At 46.7% G+C, this 24,153-nt stretch overlaps 1 protein-coding gene across 7 annotated transcripts in view; it reads right to left on the reverse strand.

Moving 5' to 3' along the window:
- Positions 1–24,153, reverse strand: part of SMARCD3 (SWI/SNF related, matrix associated, actin dependent regulator of chromatin, subfamily d, member 3) — a 67,764-nt gene that overhangs the window by 34,340 nt on the left and 9,271 nt on the right. The window contains exon 1 of one of the 7 annotated variants that reach the window (XM_009898550.2): positions 10,240–10,392. The exons of the other annotated variants lie outside the window; for them this stretch is intronic. Coding sequence (XP_009896852.1) covers positions 10,240–10,317 — 78 coding nt within the window. The 5' untranslated portion in view covers positions 10,318–10,392. Of the gene's footprint in view, positions 1–10,239; positions 10,393–24,153 lie in introns of those variants that run through there. 7 annotated transcript variants of the gene reach the window in all.

Genomic DNA, 24,153 nt, shown 5'->3' on the forward strand with positions numbered 1-24,153 from the left:
CTCCCACTAGCCCAGGTTGCTCAAGGCCTCATCCAACCTGGTCTTGAACACCTCCAGGGAGGGGGCATCCACAGCCTCCCTGGGCAACCTGGTCCAGTATCTCACCACCCTCACTGGAAAGAATTTCTTCCTAATGTCCAGTCTAAATGTCCCCTCAAGCTCAAAGCCACTGCCCCTTATCCTATCACTGCAAGCCCTGTAAAAAGTCCCTTCTCAGCTTTCTTGTAGCCCCCTTCAGGTACTGGAAGGCTGCTCTAAGGTCTCCCCAGAGCCTTCTCTTCTCCAGGCTAAACAGGCCCAACTCTCTCAGCCTGTCCCCACAGGGGAGGTTCTCCAGCCCTCTGATCATCTTCATGGCCTTCTTCTAGACCTGCTCCAGCAGCTCCATGTCCCTCTTATGCTGGGGGCACCAGAACTAAACACAGGTGGGGTCTGACAAGAGCAGAGTACAGGGTCAGAAACACCTCCCTTGTCCTGCTGCTCACACTGCTTTTGATGCATGTTTATTACAGGTCTACACGTATGTGAAAATACAAATACACACACACTCTGTAAGCATTTGAAGCACTATGTAAATAACAAAGAACATATACAAAAGCCTTTTGAAAGTCAAGTCCCTCTACAAAGTCATTTAAGGCAACCAAGAAGCAATGGCATCCATTATGGATAAACCACAGGATCATTTGGGCTGGAAGGGACCATGAAGACCATCAAGTTCCAATCCCTCTGCCATAGGCAGGGACAATAATTTGTTAAATGATATAAATAAGGTAAAAGTAATTGGTTCTGAAAATGAAAGGAAGGCATATGTGGAGTTTTGATTTTCAACATACTCACAAGCAACCCAAAGAGAAAAAAAGAGAGAGAGAGAGAGAGAGAAAGCAAGCAAGTGAAAAGGTTTGTTGACAACACAAAGTTATTCAAGCTGGCAAGGATGAAGGCCAGATTCAAAGAACTGTAGAAGGACCTTATGAGACTGAATGAATACTTAAAAGGAAGATGAAAATGTACTTCAATATACACTGAAGTGAATTACACAGAAAAAAAAACCACAATCAAATCATCACACATGAAACAATGGGCTCTGAGCTGACTGTGGCCTGACAAGAGCAAGATCTTGGAGCTTCAACAGACATCTCCAGGGAAAAAAAGTCAGTTCACTAGAGGTAACAACAGAAAAAAAAAGAACTGGCAAGGCAGGGAAAGAGAACACCACTGAGCCACTGTCCATGACTTCCCCACATGCTGAATGCTGTGTGCAGTTCTGGATCCTGCAGTTCAGTGATGGTGGAGCTGAAAAAAGTGTGAAGAATGGCACAGAAATGATTAAGATACAGAACTGCATCCACGTAAGTGAATATACTATGAGTTCCCACCTGGAAAGAGGGGATCCAAAGGGGGCATTTCCTAGAGCTCTGCAAAATCCTGAGCAGCCTGGAGAGGGCAGGGGGGGATTCACTATTTACTGCCCCTTCCAGAGTAATAAACTCTGGCCATCAGAGACCAGAGGTAGTCAGACAACCCTGAGGGAGTAGTTTGCCACACAGTGGATAGTCAGCCTGTGGAATCTCTTTCCAAAGAGGTGCTGCAACATGGAAAACATATTCTCTGAGTTTTCAACAGCTAAAGACTGAAAGTACTAGGGAGAAGTATACAGGTGTTCTCCAAAGTGGGGTGCATGCACCCCAGAGGGTATATAGGACAGTCCACAGCAAGGTGGGAAGAAAATGGGGTTTGGACCATGAATAAAGAAATAAATTATTTCACCTTTATCACAGTATCACTAAGGTTGGAAGAGATCTCAAAGATCATCGAGTCCAACCTGTCACCACAGACCTCATGACTAGACCATGGCACCAAGTGCCACGTCCAATCTCCTCTCGAACACCTCCAGGGACGGTGACTCCACCACCTCCCTGGGCAGTCCATTCCAATGATGAATGACTCTCTCTCATCCTGATTTCTAAATATATAATTATAAATTAAAATAAGATTCTTAACATAATTTGGACCTGCATCTCCGCTTTAACCACCCAAATCCACTTGTAGCCCCCACAGCCCCAGTTCAGTGCCCTCCCTGATCACCACAAGTCTTAGCTATTCCTTGTGCTTTGTGCTTGCATGCCTGAAGGAAACTGGAGGAAGAAAGATGGGGAATGAATGACCAGAGAAGAGCCAATGGCTATAATTGGTATTGACAGAGAAGGAATGCTGAGGTAGGAGAAAGACCAGCAAGCAGGTGACCTCAACACATATTCATGTAGAAACCAATGGTGGTTATGGCCACTGAGCAGAGCAGCAACAGGATGCAGCAAACAGGCAGAACACAGCCTTTGTGCTGGACTGGAAACATCTTCTGCCATAAACAGGGAGCTACAAAAACTCCTGGAACAGAGCAGCTCTCTCTGTTCCCACATACTCACCCCCACCCTCTGACCCAGGCAGAGTCAGCAGAAACAAACGGCCCAGAAAATGCTTCTCACTTGCACTTGTATTGAAGGTCTCCCTGTTGTCTGTCAATCTACATATTGTGGCTTTCTTCCAGCAAAGAGCAGGCCACTGGGCCTGCTGTTGCCTGTCAATCAGCTAGGGACATCTGACAGTCATTTAGAAAAGACAAGATCCTGAGCACAGCCATCTCATGTTCACCCCTCCTGGAGACTGTCTGGCCACAAGGATCAGACCGCAGGCCCACTTTCCTGCTTCTATAAAGGACACCTTAAGGCTTAGAGAACAAGGTCAGCAAGACAAATGCACCCTCGATCTAAGTCTGACATCTTTGAATTTCCTTCAGTTCCCTTTGTTAAGCATCAGAATAAAGAAGCACAGAGAAAGGACAAAACTGAGATAGCTCCAGCAAAAGCGTATTCAACCTCACCCCTTGCCCTGCCTCATTCCTTCCCCTCCCTTCTCACGTTCCTATCTCTGATATCACCCCTAGATAAAATATTAGTCACTACACAACTGCCATCTCCCTACTGCAAGCCCACCAGACTCCTGGGATACAGAAATGCTTTCCCTATCTAAACTTTCATAAAAGGAGAAGACACGAGCAGTACCTACCTTATCTGAAAGCTTGTTTTGTTCTCAAACATGTGCAAGAGAAAGCAGTCACAGACAACATACCGAATTTTTCAGAACTGAAAAAAAGTCCTGATAAAGAGTATGACAATACCATCACATCTGTGGAAGGACATCTTAGAGTTGTACCTGTCTATGGATTACTATCTGTTCTTCCCCTCTTCCTCAGAGGGATGGCATCTGTCCTAAACACATACCGTCCGTGATGAAGGATGTGCAAACAGCACTGACCCATACTCCTTCCCTAGATCCTTCTACCCATCCCAACTCTGCTCTTACCCACAGATCTATTTTGTTTCTTCTTCCACTGATTCCACGCATAGGCTCTACTCTGCACTACTTCAAACCCTTGACTGGACAGAGGGACAAAACTACTGTGGGCCACAGGAAACAAGTAAGACTGCAGCTGAAGGGACCACTCTCAGAGCTCGCAGGTGAGGCAAAGAGCGGCCTGCAGAGCAGCCAAGAACAGTGGCACACAGAAGGCACACAGGCAGTATCTTGTGCATGTATGCTGGTCCCTGCACTCTGACAACTGCCTGAGCTCCTGCACAATCCATCCCTGGCTACATCCTTCCAAAGCTAAGCACATGGTCAGAGCTACCAGCCAACACCTCCCCAACAACTGCTGCCAAGCCCCCATCTCTCCCACCACCCAGCTTCCCAAGTCATGTATTTGGCTTTTCCACTTTCGTCCCCAATTGAATCTCCTGCCACACTGAAGGAGTGTCTCTTTCCTCTTCCTCTTTGTCATTCCTCAAGTGAACTTCTCCCATCTGATGGCAGAAATGAGACACTGGCGTGGTGTTTTTCTGTGTATTTCTACTGCAGTCTTCTCAAGGGACATCAACATCACAGTGGCCAAAATGCTGAAGGACAAAAACCAGGAGGGCTCCTATCTGGACATACCAGAGAAAGGTAAAAAAAAACCAAACTTGAACAGGTAAAAGAAAGTGACAAGAAAAGAAAAGCAAAACCATCTACAAGTAACTTAGAAAGGGATCTTACAGAGAGAGAGGAGTCACTGCAATGCAATATAGATGTCTACAGCAGGTCCCCACTGACATACAGACTCTGTCCACCTTGGCTCTACACAGCAGAACTCTGATGGCATGCAGTGGCAGCCACGGGCTTCTCCTTAAGAGACACTGGCAGCTTTTGAGAACAACAACAATTAGCAAGCATACAAACAGTGCATCTTCTCAAATGAGAAGCTACCTTGGCTAGACAACATATCACACCAAGACATTACAGCAGCCACTGATTTTTGTAAGGCTGCTGATGTTTGAGATGCCAATACAGGCTGGAAGTAAGAATGGGCCATAGAAGTACCTGGAACACTTCAAAAATTTAGACTAGACTGATAATGTCTGACAGTGACAGGTTTCTGTACAAACAGCTTCCCAGCTGATTCAAAATGGACTCAGAAGTATAAGAAGAAAAGTTGTGGATGGCTCCTCTCCTCTCCTTTAACAACAGATGTTACCTCATAGGAGTTCCTCTTAATTAATGACCATTAATCTGCTAGACATTTAGTAAACAAAAACATCAGTATTGCAATTCTTCTTGCTTGTCTGCCATATTCACCTTCCCCTGTTTCCCAAAAGCTCTCATCCCAGAGGCAAGGTTCAAGCATTCCACCTATTTTTAAACAAAGCTTAAGACAATCCAAACACAAGATCCAGACTGAGGTACTACACAAACAGGGCAGCTTTGGGCCAGAAACCTCCAGAGTTACAGGGCAGAGAAGCATCATGAGGCTTTTGCCTTCTTCCTGTACTTCCAAGTAATCTGCTGCTCCCTGAAACTGGGGGTACTGGGCTGAATAAGCCAGTGTGACTGCTTTCACATGCCTACAGCATTTCCTTATTTAAAATCAGAAGAGCAATTCAAACATCTCACAGATCAATTACATCTGTAATTTGTAATTACACCTATACTCATCAGCAAATCCAAGTTTTCTCAACAAGCAACTCGAATGAGTTTAACAAGCCCGAATTGTGTAAAGCCACACTGACCTCTATTACAGCCCTAGCTAGAATTAATATGATTTTTCTTTTCTTAATTATGTGCAAACTTTTCTGTATTCATTAGCCTGCAATTAGTCCACGGCTAGGAAAGGACAAACCTCCCATTTCTGCTGGCAGCTGGCTTACACGGTTGAATGCCGCACAACTTTTTCACTCTGCCAATCTCCTGCAAGCACCTTCCCAGCCACATTTTCTCCCTGTGGTAAGGTCCCTTCTTTCCTCCCAGCTGCTCCACACTAACCCCCAAACATCTCCTGGTTTAACAAAACAAGTAATACAGCAGCAAACCAGGAACTCCATTCTGGGTCCTGCTCCCTGACAATGTCCCTGTGTTAGGGAAGGAGAACGAATTGCCCAAAATTGCCACTTTGTGAGGCTCTTGCCTAATCTTTCCAGTCCTAGCTGATTTATCATACTGTCCTAGTATCAGTCAGGGTTGGAAGGGACCACAAGGACCATCTAGTTCCAACCCCCCTGCCATGGGCAGGGACACCCCACACTAGATCAGGCTGGCCAGAGCCTCATCCAGCCTGGGCTTAAACACCTCCAGGGACGGGGCCTCAGCCACCTCCCTGCACAACCCACTCCAGGGCTTCACCACTCTCACAGTGCAGAACTTCTTCCTCATGCTCTCACCAAATAGCATTTATAACCATGTTAGCATAAAAATTAGTGGAATCTTTTTCATTAGCAAAATTCTACTTAAAACCAAAGAACACCCACTAATATTCTCCTCATCTCACTACTTCTAGCAGTGATCTCTACAAATTGATGACTGGCTGGAAGAAACAAGTCACTTTCCTCCACTTAAAACAGACTGACATTCAATCTGGGGAGAAGAGCCTTAGCTCTTCCCACTTTAATAAAACAAATATCATTTTTATAATATACTGAAATACAAGTCCTTGAGGTCATCCAGTCCTTCCTCACCTCAAGTATCAGCAGCATCTCCATCATCTCTGATAGTTATTTATTCAGCCAGTGCCTAAGAGCCTCCAGTGACAGAGATTTTACAGCTTTTCTAATCAGTCTCCATCCTTAGACATCATAAATAAACAAACAAAAAAAAATCCCATTCTATTATTGATGAAGTCTTCACAGGCCTGCTCTCCAAGTTACCTCTCTCTTTTTGCTTGTTAGTCATGCAGATGACCAAAGAATCAGAAAAATATTCATGTAAGCACATGCCACAGATTTACAATTGCCTCTGTATTCTTCTCTGCCCCATTTTGTAATCAGGCTAGCCGTGCACTTGCTCTCCTAGCAGCAGTGGCTGCTGCTACACATGAGGCAGCATGCAGTGACATCCAAGCCTTCCTCCTGAATGGTTCCAGTTCATTTAAAATGCTGCAATGTATGAGGAGATGCAAAATGTACCAAATTCACTGCTAAACCCCTTTCCCAAATCCCTGCTAAATCTATTAGACACTCCATACACATCTTTGGGGTACCAGACACATCTTTTTGTCTGTTTTAACGCTGGCAATGAGTTATTCATCAGTCTATTAAATATTTGCTTATATTATGGTCTGTTTTGAGACCCTTCTTTTAATTGTATTCAATGTTGTTTCATAAATGGTTTCTGTACTTATGAGAAAATTCCATGACCAGGCTGGAGAGATAGATAACCAGACAAAAAGAAGACTGAGGATAAGCAAGGGAGTCACATAAGTGATATAGAGATTTGTAGGAATTAGCAGTCTTGATGAGTCACTAATATTAAACTGTAGAGATTAGCAGGAACTATGAAAAAAAAACCATATTTTATGGATAAGGACTTCTGTTAACAGGAGGAGCTTCCCATGCACGGCACAGAAGACAAAGAACAAGATCACAGTGGGGAAAAAGAAGGTGATTTGAATTGACAGCAAGTGTATTGTAAATACAGATATGACTTGATAGTCAAGAAAGGGACATAGACCATTATAGGTGCATCTTGTCTATAAAAGGCAAGAAGATTGGTTTTGGAAGGAAGATAAAGTGGGAACAGACAAAGGACACAGGGCAGATTAAAAAGGTCAGAAACACAGCACAAGAAAACCAACCTCTCAGCAGCTTCTCGTGTGAAGATGACACAGGCAAGGTCGACAGTACCAGCCACCAAAGAGAAGATTGCTGCAATTGAGTCACAAGAGGACAGATGTCCGGACAAAGGATTTGACAAGATCTGCACCATGAACCATCTCAAGGCTATATGGGAAGATGCCTGTCTGAGTAAGAAAAAGAAAAAGAAAGAGCAGGGGCAGGGGGGGGAGAAAAGGGGAAAAAAAAAAGAGAGAGAGACACAAGTAACATCTTCTGAAGAGAGCCAGTCAGCAGGGAGGCCTATGACAGGGTCTAAAGGACAGAAGAAGCTGAGCAAAGGAATGGCTTGGGTCACAAAATTTAAGGTAACAGCTGGATACCCAGAAAGAAATGTCACAAAGACAGCCTGAAATGTACTACTGGCCGGCAGAAAATGCATCAATACAATGATAAATCAACACAAATATGGTGACTAAAGCCATATTTATCCATAAAAATGCTAGAGAGAGAGAGCAGAAAGGTACAAAAATCTTAGCAAGAGCGCAAAGAGCGCAAAGGATTAAGCCTTTAGGAAAAAAAATGAATTCTCTCTTCTCACAAAACCAATGTGCAAGACCTGATGAAACAGAGTAAAAGAACTGTAAAAATAAGTACCTGAAAGAAGTTTAACCTTTTCAAAAGAAGAACTGCTAACCAGCAGTGTAACAAATGATCAAGAACCCAAGCAGGACAAGAACGAAGTATGGCACTTGAGAATTCTAACCATGAAGAGATTTCACCTTTCAAGAGGTATCCTATTTAACTTGGAGAAACAAGGGAGGAGAGATCTTCTATGTTGGCAGTATGGGAAAGAACAAAGGCAGGATCAGGCACACAAGAGCAAAGGGCGAAGTGACCTTAGCAAAGGAACATATGTTTCCAGAAAGATCAACTCAATCCAAAAGAACTAACTGCCTGTGCAATATCCTGCAGAATTATCCTCTTCACCTAAGTGTGAACATAGCAAATCACTTTCTCACAACATCCTACCTCCATCCTACCTCGTCCTACCATCCTACCTACCATCCCACCTTTTGTTTTGGTTTGGTTTGGTTTTTTAGAGGTAGGGAAGAAGCCTGCAATAATCAAATCAAATAATATTATCATAAATAAAGTAATCTGAAGAGATTATTTTTTTTCTCCCCTGGAATCAAAGCAGGATCTGACTCTGAGAAATGCCAGTGAAGTTCGCTATCTAACTTGATTTCTCAACGAATTCAGATGCTGATGCACTGTGGATGGCAATAAAACTCAATAGCCAACAACATACAAACTCCAAGTAACAGCTGTGATGGCACATTCCCTTATCTGGTAGGATGCAGAACCTGAAGAGACAAAATGAAGTTCTAGCTTCTAGAATAATTTTGTAAGTAATGGAAGACTTGACTACCCCAACCTGCGTTTCAATCAAAACAAGCCTGAGATGAGGAAGAAACCAAAGGAAACAACAAACAAGGAAACAAAAGCAGGACTAAAGGAGATTGTCATGGAGAAAAGGAGAGTCATATATGGAGGTGTCCAAGCAAGTGAATAACAGACAAGAAGCATCCTAATAAGCAACAGGAAGACGACAAACAAATGCAGCTATTCCAGGCAAACGCAGATGTTCAAGTAAGATGCCACTGGTGGTAAAACTCCCAGGGCAGAAAAAGTAGGCTTTTCCAGCATCTAAATAAGTCAGGGAAATTAGCTCTGCTATATCCCTTCTGGTATAAGTTAAAACTTCCCATGTTTAAGAGGCTAGCATGCTGCTTCCAGAACAAGTCCATTGAGAAGCGGATGAGGCAAATTCGCACAACTATTTTTGCCACTCTCCTTGACACTAAAGGAAGACCACCGGTGTGCAAACACGAACAGAAACCTTGGAAAAGGCAAAAGCATCCCATATGCCCACCCCTCCCAGCTTGCCTAAGGTTCTGCCCATCTACAGCCATTCTGAAACAGACTCTCTTCAGGAACATGCCCAAAACAAAACCACTGCTGCAGAGCTGCACACCTGCTCTTCAACCATCCCGGTGCACCCGCCAAGCTCTGAGCAGAGTGCTGCTGCACACTGGCACCACATCACCTGTTCACTGTTCTCACAAACACAGAATGTCACCTAGAGGTCCTTAGTGTCACCATATCCAGGATCTGCAGGACACATGCTAGATATACAACTGGAGTACACCTGACTTAGGGAGACAACTTAGGAGCCTGCTGTGAAGTCCTCAGATGCCTATGACCTTTGCACAGGAGCCTGCTGATGTCTTCATAAAGGTGTCAGAATCATCAAGAGAGAAAACACTCAGGACTATTGGTATGCAAGCAGTATCTGCATTCCTTGGGGCTCTTTAACAGTTTTGGTTTTTTAAAATGTGCATCAGTACAAGAAATTCAAATGTTAGAAATGGAGACTGCTCTCAGTCACTGGAGAGTCCTTTAAAGAACATTGCTTCCAATGGCAGCAAAACAGGGTTAGCGTTTCCCCTTAAATGGAGATCGAAGACCTGATTCTTAAACAAAAGCTGGAAAATTTTTAAAGACCTGAAGGATTGTTTAAATTAAGCACGGTACCCTGACATTCTCTCGTGGGTGAGTTCCCATACACTGTTACAGATCTGCAGAGCTAATCTCTTCAAGCCCCTTTGAAAGTCACCTGTTAAGTAGCCAGAGGATACATAAGAGCCAAGGCTGGAGACAAGAACCAGAGGCAGTACCACACGGCTTCATCAAGCTTTCATCTGAATTGTTTTTTCAAAACCCAAGTTTGATTACAGAACAAAGTGTCCTACAAGCCCCTTTGGGTCAGATCTAGTGCAGATCCTGCACCATGATCAGGCTCAAAAGCACGCTATTCACCATTCATGGAGAACCACAGCAAAAACCACAGCACACATCCCCCCAGACACAAGCTTGTATTAGCAATGAATCTGTGCATATTCTGGGGGCTTCACAGAGCCCGCTGCTCTCCTGGCAAGGCAGCTAGCAGTGCCCGGGAGCACCCTGCAGGAGCCGATCCAGCCCAGCACAGAGCTCATCCCTCTATTCAGAGCCAGCCAGCTCACTAACTTTCCCGACTCACCACCCCATGGACCAGAAACTCAAAAAGTTTGCTTTTCGTAGCTTTGCGAGCCCCTCCTGTAACTTCGTCTGTAGCCATCAGGGTCTGCTCAGCCTCTCTCACTCTCTCTCTTCCTCTTTCTTTCCCTTTTCTGCCTTTTTCTCCAACTCTCCCCTCTGAGTCCTGCTGGGCTCTCACACTTCTAATAGCACGGAGTGGGGAGGGGGCCCCTTCAGGGCCTTCCTGACGGCCCACTCTCTCTAAGCCTCAGCTGCTGCATTCCTCCACTGATAAGCCAGAAATAGTTTGTGCTGCCGGGTTCTGTGTGTTTACTCTGCAGGGACAGAAAATCCAGCGTTTTAAACCTCTCTGTCCAAACAGCAGAGATAAGCAGGAGGTAAATTGAAAACACGTCTCAGCTTCACCACGGCAGTGCTGCAGCCTCTCCTCTGCACCAGGGGATGGTAAATTCTGGGGCAAGGGGAAGGGGGAGGGGGCAACTTCGGCAGTGACATAAACTCAGTACCTCACCGAGAATGTTTTCCCATTAGAAAATGCAGCAGGAGAGCAGTGAGAAACAATGGGTTTCCCTCGCTCCCACTGCTCCTCCTGCACTGCATTTCCAGGCCTTTTCCCCAGGGACTTGGCAGGCAGCACACAGAAACATTCGCTGGCAGCATTTCCAGCATGTGAGGCTGAGAACTAACCCCTCTGGACAAGAGAGAGAAACAGCAGGAGGCAGAAAGCTGGGAATAGGGAGGGACAGTATGAGAGTGAAGGGGGAAAACAGTGTAAGAGCAGCAGGAGGAAGGGGGGTGGGGGGCAGCATGGCGGCCATAGCTTGCTTCCCCCCAGCTGCCCACAGCCTGTCGCAGGATGACTGCCCTCGGGATGCTTCGGTACCACTGTGACAGATCCGTTAGCGACCCAGGTGACTGACAGGCGCAGACAAATTATTAACGCCACAGCTGCCGTCAGGCAACAGCAGCTTGCTGCCTGTCACACAAAGCCCTGCGCCACAGCGAGTGTCATCCCGGGACACCGCAAGGCACACGGAGCCCACCTGCCACTCAGGGGAAGGGGACAGGGAGCTGCAGGCTGTAGCGGCCCCAGGGCCCCGGACAGAGCCCAGGCACGGGGCAGGGCAGGGGCGGCCGGCAGCAGCGTGGCGGCCATGCTGCGAGCAGCAGCGCTGGCTCCTCCGTAATGGCAGAGCAGTCGGCAGCGGCCTGCGGCACCAATCTGCCTCCCGACAGCGCACCGGGGGCTGATGCTCCCCAGCCTGCCTAACGCAGCAATAGGCGAGATGTTGCCAGGTTACGAGAGGGGTTTGTTCTATTCCTCTGCTTGAAATTCTTGTCTAGGAGCTGCTCATTTTCTGGCAAGGCAGCAAACGTAAGAGAATCAGATCTGAAACAAATAGATTTCTGCCCTCAACCAGTAATAAAAACAAGCACAGAAAAGATGCAGCCTGAGCAGTAGTGAGGAGCAAGTCACGAAGATCATACAGTCTCTTAGACATGGGGATAAAGGCAATGCACTTCCACTGATTTTTAAGTTGACACCCATTCAAGCACTACTGTGTGGCTTGGGTCCCAGAAATGTCAGGACCCAAGCCACCCAGGAGGGTGGACATCGTTATCAGTTCCCTCTAACAACCTCAGAAGAAATGTGCCTAGCAAAGTGCTGTAACTTCATGCAGTGCCTGAACTACTCCCGAGGTTCCTATGTGTTCTGGAACCAAACTGCTATGTGTACACTGGACTGAACAGTGATGGATCAACATCTGGACTCGAGTCTCCCACAACCAAAATTATTCCAGTGATTTGCATACCTGGTAAGGTACCATTTGGCCTACATCCACAATTTTATTTTACATCTCAGAAGCACATCAAAATGTTGGCTCCCATCTTGGCAGTCTTTCCCCCACTCCCAGCAACAAAACACGCCAAGACCACTCTGACTGCTGGCCCCCGCGCTGCCCGGACCGGTACCAGCTCTCCCTGCAGTGCGGTTACCGCTCGGGCCTGGGCAAGCGTCGCTGTCCCCATATCCCAAGGGGAACCGCGCACGCACCCGCAAAGCACGAAATGGCCTCAAATAGCAGCTCGCTGCAGGAGGCTGCAGGCGAAGAGCGACGGCCCGGCGACGGGCCCCGACACCGACCCCGGCCCGGCCGACGGAGCCCCTCGCAGCTGGGGTCCGCGCACCGGCACACGGAGGCCGCCCGCCCACCCTGGCCACGCACACAGCGCGGGAAGGGGCCGGCGGCGGCGGCGGGGCGCGGCTGCAGGCGGCGGCGGGGCGCGCAGTCCCCCCTCGCGTCCCCCCGCGCTCCTCCGCCAGCACCGTCGGCACCGAATGGCAACGGCGCGCCCGGCACGGGCAGGGCGTGCGCCAGCCGCGATCCCGGGCGCGCCGCGGGCAGCCGGGCGGGCGGCCGGAGAACCAGGCCTTATGCCCCGGGCCGGACCGGGCCAGGCCGAACCGAAGCGGGCAGCCCGCAGGTCCCCGCGGGGCCGGGCGCGGCGACGCGCATGCCCGGCGCCGCTCCCGTGAAGGTCAGCCGTGGCCTAGCGGGGGACGCGCGGGCGGGGACAGCTGGACGTGCGGGAGGGAGCGGCGTTAACCCCTTCAGCGCCGCCATCACCGAGCCCGCCCGGGCCGGGGACTGCGACCGACCCCGCCCGGTGGCGGCCGGTGTGCATGGAGAGGTGGGGGACGGCAGGGCTTGCCGGAGCGAGCCCATATGGCAGCGCTGCTGGGGCCGGGGGACGGCTCCGCCTGTCCGCGGCCCCGCCGGGGACGGAGCTCAGTGCCACGGGCAGCGCCGGGCCAGGCCGCAGGGCTGGGCTCGGCTCGCTGCCGGCCAGGCTTCCCGGGCGGGAAGTGGAAGACAAAGGAGAACCGGGCACTTGCGATTCCCTGACAGCAGATGCAGTTGGGGGCTGCAGGGCCCAGCCCCCGACTCGCCGCTGGGCTCGCCCCGACCCGCGGCCCCATCGCCACGCCGGAGCCCGCGCAGGCTGCGGCCGGACGCGCCCCCGCCCCACGGCCCTTTTGTCACCGCTGTCACTACAGTACCAGCAGGGAGGGGCGCGCTATGGCTGCAGGTTTTAGGCTTGCTTATCTTTGTAACCGGTCACAAAATATTAAACCACTGTCGCCCCCAACTCCAGCAGTAGCTGGCCAGTTTGTTACCCGCAGGAGGACTGCTCCGAAGTGTTACAGAATTTCAACGCAGTATCACACCCTATGTATTACACTCTACCTGGATATTTCAAGCAGAAATTATATAAAGATGTTTCCTCAAAAGAACATAAGGTCAGACACTTGAAAATTAAGGAATGGCAGACTCACTGTAGCCATGGACTGAATGAGTAAAGGTCAAAAACCTCCCAGTTGTAATAATGGAATTGTGGTTTTCTGAGTACTTTAGAAATAAGTAGAAGCAGCTCTTTCATTTTTGCAAATGGAAAAAAAAAGGTACAAACGGGTAGAAGTGACTTGCCCAACATTACCTAGCTGAGAATGAAACTTGCTTCCTGTGATTCTTTCACTTGCCCTCAAGGAAAACCACCACACCAAGCATTTGCACAGCTGGGTGAAGGTTCCAGTGAAGAACATCTCACAAAATAAAATTACATGATTTTTCTCTAAAGTTCTTTCTTTTTCCCCTACATGTTGTTTTAATAAGTCTGTGTAGAAAACAAGTCTGTTCTTAGGTGGCTGGTTCAACCCAAGTCTCCCCCACTGCCACAGGTGGCAGCTGCCAGCCCTCTCCAGTCCACCAGATGTTGGTGGCATGGGACTTGCTCTGGAACACTTGTATTCCTTCACCTGTTCTTGGAGCCTGAGCACATCTGGAGCACACTGGTGTCGTGGCACCTCTGCTCACACCTCAAACACACCTGCTGCTGTGTTCCCAGCCCATTTGGTTTCAAGAAAAAAGCTGACATGCTTCATTGTTACTTCTCAGAGCTCTGAGGCCACCTTTTCTCCCACAAGTTAATGTGTTTTGGTTTGCTTCTGCATTATTCTTCAAGCTTTTGTTAAATTAAGATGGCCAGGTTAGAAGAACCAAGCTGTTGTTTTGGGAAGATAATGTTTGCATGTGCTTTCAAGTTTTTGATTTGCAGGTAATTTAAGAAGCACATGAAGGTGCTGGTTGCCTTCAAGAGGCATGGTAAGCAGTGCTCTGCTCACTGAAAGTTAAAATATTGATGCAACATGGCACAGAATACACAACACCAGAAAGAAAATACCCCAAGATCAAGGCCCTGCTTATTCTAAGGGAATTACCATTTGCTCCAAGTTCAGAATTATTCAGTATTGTCATTAATGATACAGATAATGAACTAGAAAACATTTTCTAGCAACATAGAATCTTGGAGGGATTGCAGGTTATGTTCAGAGAGACAACTAAAATTGAAATCCTGAGAAGCTGAAGAGGTGGCTTGAAAAACCAGAGCATAATTCAATCAGAAATATTGCAAGGTTCCATATCAAGGTGAAAATCAAGCACTGTCTAAACAGAAGATGGGCAACAACTGGATGAAGACTGTTGTTTTTCCATTATAAATATTTAGGGATATAATAGAAGATAAACTAAAAGTGTGTTTAGAGTGTTGCACTGACACAAAATAAGCAGGTAAAAAGCCCCAGGAGATCAGGAAGGGAATGCTGCCCCACTCCCCTCATCCCCTGGGTGGCAGCAGAAGCAGTGACAACACCACTCCAGGTTCTTTTTCTCCTCCACATTTTGTCTCTGCTTCTTCCCCATCCCTTATCCTCCTCTGCTGGCACAAGCAGTCTCACCTCATTGTTTCTCTGAGGCTGCAAATTTAAATTCTGCCAGTATTGCTGAGGAACCCTCCCAAAGTAATACTTCTCCTGTGGCAGGAATTGTTAATGTCTCAGACAGGCTCTGTCTTTGCAGCTTGGGGCTCTGAGCATCAGAGAAAATATGTGTGGGAGAAATCAAGATGGTAAATCAAGATGGTTCAAGGGAGAACAGCGAGTGTGACAAGAACTGTAAAGGGCAAAAAGAGAATGTAACAGTCTCCATATCCAACCAGATCTCCAAAAGATTGCTGCAAATATAGGGAACAGCTGCTCCCCATACAAAGAACAAAAAATAAAGGATTGAAACTCCTCCCAGGAAGAGTACAGCAGGCATCCAACACAGAGACATCCAGCAAGGATGGGACTCTCCATCACCAAAGGTCTTTCTGGAACTGGTTAGACAAGCATCTGTACAGAGTGGTGTAAATGGTGTAGATTCTGACTTGGGGCAAGGCAGGGAACTATGCTCATCCCCTATGGAAACTGTATGGACTTTCCCAAGACAAAGGTAAGGGAGTTTTGGGTGGTTTGGTTTTTTGTTGTTTGCTTGTTTTCTATACAGAATGAGATCTGTTGCAAACAAGTTAAAGCTGGGGGAAAAGGGCCCCTTAATTCTTTTATTCTGGAAAAAAATACACAGCTCATTGATACAACAAAATGAGAACAAGCAATCTACATAAGCAGATCACTGCCTGCTGTGCTTTGGGACTTCCCAAGTACCAGACAGCTTTTACACTGTGGCTTCTGGGTCTTTCCTTGACTCGTGTATCTTCAACTACCATCTTGCATCACTGTTTCATTGACCTACCTTCTCATCTTAGGCCTTCCCACTAACTGTTTCTAAAATCTATCTGCAGTGAAGAAATACCAGAAGCAATGTGTAGCATGCATAAAGAAATAATACTTGAAATAAAGGCCAGAAAACAAGAATCAATGAAGGCAAAGAAAAGTGCTTGTCACCGTCTCCCAGGGAGGCAAATATTACTCTGCAGAGGCAGAGAGAGAATTACAAACTTAGCTTCTGGTTATTTTAAAAGCAATCAAAGGCAACAGCAGGGACAGAAAAAATATGTAACAGAATAGGATTCAAAATAAGAGGCCATCAGTATTATCATGGTATCAACCATACTTATATTTTACCCAATTCTGCACAACTCTGTGTGATCTCATAGTAAGCTGTCTAGCCCTACTATGGCTCTGCTTCCACTTTTCCATCCTCACCAAACCCACAGCTTGTGCAGTGACATCTGTGCACAGCTTCTCACCTCTTCTTAGCAATGAAGCAGAATGCTATAAGCAGCAGTCCACAACACTCATTTTCTAGCCAATGATCAAAGCAGAGCTGTACAGTGTGAGAAGTTAGTAGACTTTGGTCCTGGAAGGAGAATAAAGAAGATAGGAGATTTTGTTGGAAGTCTGGATTTCTGTCCTGAAAAAGTGAAGGAAATGGGAAATATTGGTCTGGAGTTTTGGGGGAAACAGAAACAAAGACCTATCAAAAACTACCCCCAAATCTGCTGCTGCCTTGTGTCTTCATGATAGTTGGTGTTCAGAACAATGGCCTTAGGGTAGGCTTGGTAACAGCATCATAAACAATTCACTTGCTATCACTAATTGACAGGGTACAGAGAGGGGAAGGCTAGGTCAGCAAGTCACTGTTGGATAGTCCACAGCAACCATGGCATATGGAACCTTCTCAAACACAAACCTTTAAACATTGGCATTCCTATGGGACAGCTGCTAGAAAACAAGAGTTCTTTTAATGACTGAGTATGTTTTTCAGTGTATCTTACCATTCCCAGTTACTCTTTTAACCAACATTGTCCTTACTGGTTCTGTCTGTCTAATGTTTATGCTTTGAAGCATGTATATGCAGCAGTCATACCAACACGCACTCCTCCTTTTGTCAGACTAAACAATTGAAACTATTATTCAGTCTCTTAAAACTCATTGTTCATCATTCCATCAGCCTTTTTCCTTTCAGTCCCAGTTAATCCCTGTAGAACAAGGGCAAGTGGAGCTGTACCTATGGCCTCCAGAAGGCCATGAAATCATGTGAGAAGGGCAACAAGGCTGGTGAGAGGCCTTGAGCACAAGCCCTATGAGGAGAGGCTGAGGGAGCTGGGATTGTTTAGCCTGGAGAAGAGGAGGCTCAGGGGTGACCTCATTGCTCTCTACAACTACCTGAAGGGAGGTTGTAGCCACAAGGGGGTTGGTCTCATCTCTCTAGCAACCAGCACCGGAACAAGAGGACACAGTCTCAAGCTGCACCAGGGGAAGTTTAGGCTCGAGGTGAGGAGAAAGTTCTTCACAGAGAGAGTCATTCATCATTGGAATGAGCTGCCCAGGGAGGTGGTGGAGTCCCCATCCCTGGAGGTGTTCAAGAGGGGATTGGACGTGGCACTTGGTACCATGGTCTAGTCATGAGGTCTGTGGTGACAGGTTGGACTCGATGATCCTCGAGGTCTCTTCCAACCTTGGTGATACTGTGATAAATAGCCCTGAAACTAGCACAAATCTCTACCAAACTTTGCTAGGTTCTCAACTGCCTTTCACACTATCACAACAGTGATAACCCCAATTTCTCCTGCATGCAGACTCATGTACAAGGTGATTTTTCTCCTTCTTCATCACTGCCATGAGGTAAAGCCTCCCATTTACAGAGCTGATTCCTGTTGCAAGCCCCAGAGTGCACAACAATGAGCTCTGCTGTCATCCTATATCACCTGATCTCTATTGTGTACTCTTCAGAAGCATCCAATTCTTTCCAGAGAACTTACTCTCTTCTGCTTCAACAATACCTACTCTGCATCATCAACAAATTCAATTACTTCACTCCCCATTTTTGTGCCATGGACATTACTGAAAATATCACATGACATCAATCCCATGGCAAATCCTGAAGACACAGCAGAGTCTGTCCTGTCTTCTTTACTGAGCAACTTACTCCCTTGCAATTTTTCTATTCTCTGTCTTCTGAGTCCCAACTAAATTTTCAGAGAGCACTGTGTTGAAGGCTGCACTGCAGTCTAGATAAATAAGACATGCACCATTTCCTTTGTGTAGAAAATTAGCTGAGGAAGAGCAGGTTGGTAAACTTCTGCTGTTCCTTTATCCTATCTACCATCTCCATCTTCCTTGTGCTCAGTTATTTTCTCTTTCAAAACTCTTGCACCACATACAGACTAAGGATCAGACTAATACAACTGCCTAGAGCATTCTTGCCCTTCTGTATTATAGGAAATCCAACAGGATTTCCTGTTTCTTTATCAGGGAAAAAAAATTAAGGCCATTTTGATTAATAATAATGCTAGAAATTCTGTCCTGTTCTGGAAGTAGCTTGAAAAGAATCTATAGTTTAAGCAAGTCAACAGTAGGCAAATACTGACTGCAGGATGTATTAATATGCAAAGCTACCTAGGAACTGAGAAGCAGTCTCAGAAAGCACAAAGAGACTGGAGAAAGCACATAACCAAAGAAGGAAGACAGAGCAATCTGGGCATAGATCATCCAATAAATCCACTCCCATTTCAAATGAACTAGTAGAATAATTAATAGGTGAATACAGCTACATCAGAAGCAGAGCACAATGGAATCAAAGCAAGAAGAAATATTGGTAACCGTAAAAAACGGCATGGCCAGCCCAGCCCAAGTGTCTTTTTACCTTTTTTTTATTTGGCAGTACCATAGCATCATAGAATCAGTCAGGGTTGGAAGGGACTACAAGGCTCATCTAGTTCCAACCCCCCTGCCATGGGCAGGGACACCCCACACTAGATCAGGCTGGCCAGAGCCTCATCCAGCCTGGGCTTAAACACCTCCAGGGATGGGGCCTCAACCACCTCCCTGGACAGCCCATTCCAGGGCTTCACCACTCTCATGGGGAAGAACTTCCTCCTCATGTCCAGTCTGAATGTCCCCACCTCCAGCTTCATTCCATTCCCCCTAGTCCTATCACTACCTGAGATCCTGAGAAGTCCCTCCCCAGCCTTCTTGAAGGCCCCCTTCAGATACTGGAAGGCCACAATTAGGTCACCTTGGGGCCTTCTCTTCTCCAGACTGAACAGCCCCAACTCCTTCAGTCTGTCCTCATAGGAGAGGTGCTCCAGCCCTCTGATCATCCTCATGGCCCTTCTCTGGACACCTTCCAGCATGTCCAGATCCCTCTTGTAATAGGGGCTCCAGAACTGGACTCAGTACTCCAGGTGGGGTCTCACTAGAGCTGAGTAGAGAGGGAGAATCACCTCCCTTGACCTGCTAGTAGAATAACTACAACAATTACCAATAGATTACCTCCAAAAAAAGTCAAATTTGACCTCAAATGGTCGCAATGACAGCAAACATCCGTGACTTTGGGAAATGGCAGCCAGTGGGAAATCACAGAATGTTAGGGGTTGGAAGGAAGCTCAAGAGTTATCAAGTCCAACCCCCCTGCCAAAGCAGGATCTTCCAGGGCAGGTCACACATGAACACAATCCAGGTGGGTTTTGAATGTCTCCAGAGGAGACTCCACAACCTCTCTGGGCAGCCTGCTCCAGGGCTCTGTCACTCTCACAGTGAAAAAGCTTTTTCCTTATGTTTATGTGGAAATGGCAGACATAATTTAAATGTAATGGAGTACAACATCACTATGTGCCTGGAATTATTAACATGAACATAATCAGTAACTGCCAGGAAAAAAATAAAAATTACTGACATGTTATAAACAAAAGTTTATAAATAAATGATAAAAACAAGTGGCTACTAAAGATTCCAAGGAGGGCTGCTATATCCAGATTGTTTTACCATCATCAAAGATCTAAAAGAGGGCAGTAGAAGACATGTTGACTAAATCCTCAAATGAGAAGATTTTCCAAGAAGCTTCACAGCCAGTCAGGACAGAGGATTAAACAAACAAGAAAAAAAGAGAGAAAGAAAAAGACAGTATCAAGCAAGTCTGAAATGTTAGAAGGTTTAAGTTGGAAAAGCTCAGGTAGGTGGTAGAAGGTAGATCTTGAAGTAAAAGAACTGTGCTGTGTCTGTAGCAGCAGGTAGGATGGTTTTCTAACCTTTTTAGTGCTCCATTCACCTCACACATAAATACATACATTAAAAGGCAACAACAGGGAAATGCCAGGCACAGCAAGAGATGACACAAGAGACATGGTTTCAGCATCTAGGCTTCAGCTGGACACCAGGCTTTCAACTGAGGCTGTTTCTGAGCAACTGGGTGTTGCAGAAGTGGAAAACATCTGGCTTCAGCACAATGGAGTGGTTTGTCTCCTCGTCTCTCTCACAGTGAAGCACAGGCACAGCAGGCTGGCACACAACGGCTTAAGAGCAACAAACTGCTCTTGCCAATGGGGTTGTGAAGTTGTCAAGTGTGCGGAGCAACACGCTGCACATGCTCCCAGAAGAAAAGCATGGCCAGATGACAAGGCACGCAAGTGGTGGCACAAGTTACTTGCTAAATGGGCTTCAAAATATACATAGAAGAAATACAGGCAGGAGAAACAGAAGCTGAATCATTACAGCACTCAGCACTTTGCAAAATAAACAGAACTGACAGTGGTAAAACTCACGTGGCAGAGTATGTTCATGTGTGGATGTAAACTGAGAAAGAGAAAAGAGTTCTGTGCTGGACCTTAGGTCATATTATCTATCACATTCAACAGTTCTTCCCCTTCCTGGTACTCTGTTGTTTCTAGAGCCCAAGAGTACTAGGAGATGTAGAGAAAAACAATGCAGTCTCTGGCATCTACAGTTTACCAATGAAGTTAAAAGCTGGAAATAGAAAGGGTGCAATGTAACAGAGAGCCTGTCAGGATGACAGGCAGTGGGCCTGGCACTCCAGCTGTCTCACTGTGCTCACTTTGAATAGCCACTAAATTCCTGCTTGCTGCACCCATCCCTGGCACCTGTTTTCTGATCAATTTATATTCAGCTTGCAACTCGAAACCATAGAAATAATGTACTTGGGGGGGCAGGATTTGGACTATCCTGTGCTTTCTTGGGAGCTAAGTAAGCTTCATTCTTCAAAGAGATTCTCCAGCACTCAGATGCCACAACCAAGTTAGTCCATGTGCACGACACAGCGACACTGACTGTTAATTATAATTATGAGGCCAAGGAATACAACATCAATTTCTGCTAAGGTTAAGAGAAGGGCTTTCTAAATTGTTAGTTATAAGCCTAAGTTTCCAAGAAAATAATCTCTTTAAATTCCTTTAAGTTATTTGATATTAATCTGCAGCAGGATGTTTACCTAGTCTAAACAAGCATAAAACAAGCTTTAAAAACTAAAGAAAAGTTTATGTCATGGAAGGTCAGTCACTAATACTCCAACCACGAGAAATACAGGGAGCAGAATACCAGGGTGGGGGGAATCACACAAACAAAAAAGCTCATCATATTTCTGCTCTTGAGAAAAGCTTCTTTTATCATAACATAACCAATTCCTTTCCTAGTGCATCTGATCTACAACAGTGCTTCCACTTGTCTGATTTTATCTTAGGTTTTGATTGTTGTTGTTTTTTTCTCTCCAGTTTCTCCATTTCCTTCTGCTACTCTCTTCCCTTCCCCAAACTCATTACTGCATTTCTGTCTTTTCTGAACTTGGCAAATGCTTTTTTTTTTTTTGCACTCTAATTAAATCTAGCTGGGATACTACTTGCTCTGAAACTATCTAAAATGCCAAATATAGGACTAAGAAAGTGCCCGTTTGTTCTGCATCCCTCTGTGTTATCCATTTGCTGAGTCTACCCCACCCTGTGACAGCTTTGCCATGTGCACCACGGCGCTGCAAAAGTCAACAATCACAGCTCCTTGTGAGGAATAAGCTGCATGCCTACACCCCTCTCCTTGTTATGACCTTATTTTAAGGCCATTGTTCTGCCCTGTTTCCCCCTTTTGTATATTTAGATATTAACTCCAGTCATCTATCAAAGGACCAGCTCTGTGAACAGGCTGAAATGCTCATGGGACGCAGTTCTCTGACATGGCAAACCAGACAAGGCCCTGAAGAATGCCTTCAGAAAATAACTGCCCTGCCTGGCAGCTGCTGAAGAACAAGCCACACAACTAAAATAGTTAACAGTCCTTCAGCTTCTGATCCTGTTGCTCTCTCCCCAGATAAAAATGGTTAGTATCTGTCCTGAAGCAGAACAAGTGAGACAGCAGGAATTGGTCACTCTCTTAGGACTTATGAATGAAGATGTGATGTACAGTCTTGATTCCTATCGCAAAGGTTCAGTATCTGCTGCTACGCTGATGGGCTCTCCTCACAGAAAGCTGTACCAACATCTGCACACAGTTAGTGTCACTCCCTCCATTACCTTTCTCATCCTAAACATGTATTGAATTCTAAGGTAGCAGACAATGCAGGGGACTCATGGGAAGGGCAGGCCAAGGGACGTGATCAGTCTCCTCTGCCTGCCACTGGTGAGACACATCTGGAGCACTGGGTCTGGTTCTGGACTCTCCAGTACATGGAACACATGGACATACAGGAAGGAGTGCTTACAAAGATGGTTAAGGGATTGGAGCATCTATCATGTGGCAAGGCTGAGAGAGCTGGGATTTTTTTTACTGTGGAGATGAGAAGTGGGGTATCTTATCAATATGTGCAAATACCTGATGAACAGGCATAAAGAAGGCAGAGCCAGGCTAGTCACAGCCCAACACTGAAACAATCACTGTTCCACTAGTATGTCTGCATGTCACACCTCATACTAAAAAAATCAAAAAGATCAAACCATGCTTGGATCCCACTTCTGGTCTCTGCTAAATTGAAGTTTGCTCCCTTAGAAGAGAATCCTAATGGGTTTAGAAGGAGTGGTGTCTATTATATATGACTTATTTACTTTAGTAGCAATTCCCACTTCAGTGCAGGTAGACCTGTCAGTGCTTCTGCATAGTTCTCCTTTCAAGCATCAGAAAGCACTGCTGAGATGCACACTCCCTGCAGACAGGACAGTTTAGTCCTCATTGTTCAGATTTATCTGCCTGCACCTTTGAAAGAATCAGAAACTCTCCCATTCCTTTCAGGCTAGCAAGAGCCTTGCTTCCCTTATCGAAAGCTGCAAAGCCATCTTCGAGGCTGGCAACTGGTGAGCACGGAAGGCACTCCTCAGATGGGAAAAGCAGCAGTTAATCTGTTTGATCCAAGGAGCCAGGAGCAGCACCACACTATTGTTGCTCACTCCTCCTTGTCAGCTACAGGATCAGAGCACCAGGACGTGCCAACGGCCTCTGCTTCAGGTACAAGCAACAAAGAGCTTGGAGCCTGCGCTGTTGTGTTCAGAACAGAATCTTCTCTGTGAAGGCTTCACAGTTCATTTCCATGGGAACAGACACAAGCCTTTCTTGTTGCCGAGGAGACAGTCAGTGCTTTTTGAGACTGGTGAACATTGTGCCCAAAGCACTGCAGCATCTTTAAAATCATAAGGAGCTTTACACAGGCATTATCACCCCTCCCCCTCCCAGTTCAGCATGTCAATCATCCTCCACATTTCTACTTTTCAGAACCATTTTGATATCATGTCAGACTATTCCTAGTATCTGCTTTTGATATCATAAAAAGGACATTGTCAGCCTCAACACCTGTATGCTCAGAAGGTTCTCCTACTCCTGTAACTCCCAATTGCCTCTCACTGGCCGAGCCCACAGTGAAACCAATTCCCTCCTCCTGGGGGTTTCCAGAGGTATTGATCTGTGCTAGGAGACATGCTGGCTGGCAAAGCCTCCCTCCTCCGCCTGCTCCCGTCTCCATTATTTTTAAGCAGAAAGCACTTTGGTACCGTCAAGGGGCTCCGGGCACAGGACCCCGGGCTGGCCGCAGCGCTGGCGGGCAGCACCAGCACAGCGGGGGAGCCGGCGGGTCCCCGCCGTGCTTCCCGGCGTCGATAGCAAGGGGGAGAGCAGCTCCGGGCGGCTTCGGCGAGCCAGGCGGGGAGCCCGGCACCGAGCACGGCGGGGCCCGACCGCCCCGCCGCGGCCGGCCCCGACAGCGCCAAACCGGCAGCTGTGCTGCAGTGCGGGACCGGAGGGAGGCGGCCCCGCACCGGGACACCGCAGGAGCAGCACCACCAGCTCGGGAACATTCCTCCGGCC

Source organism: Dryobates pubescens, chromosome 21, assembly GCF_014839835.1.
Source record: "Dryobates pubescens isolate bDryPub1 chromosome 21, bDryPub1.pri, whole genome shotgun sequence".
NCBI lineage: Eukaryota > Metazoa > Chordata > Aves > Piciformes > Picidae > Dryobates > Dryobates pubescens.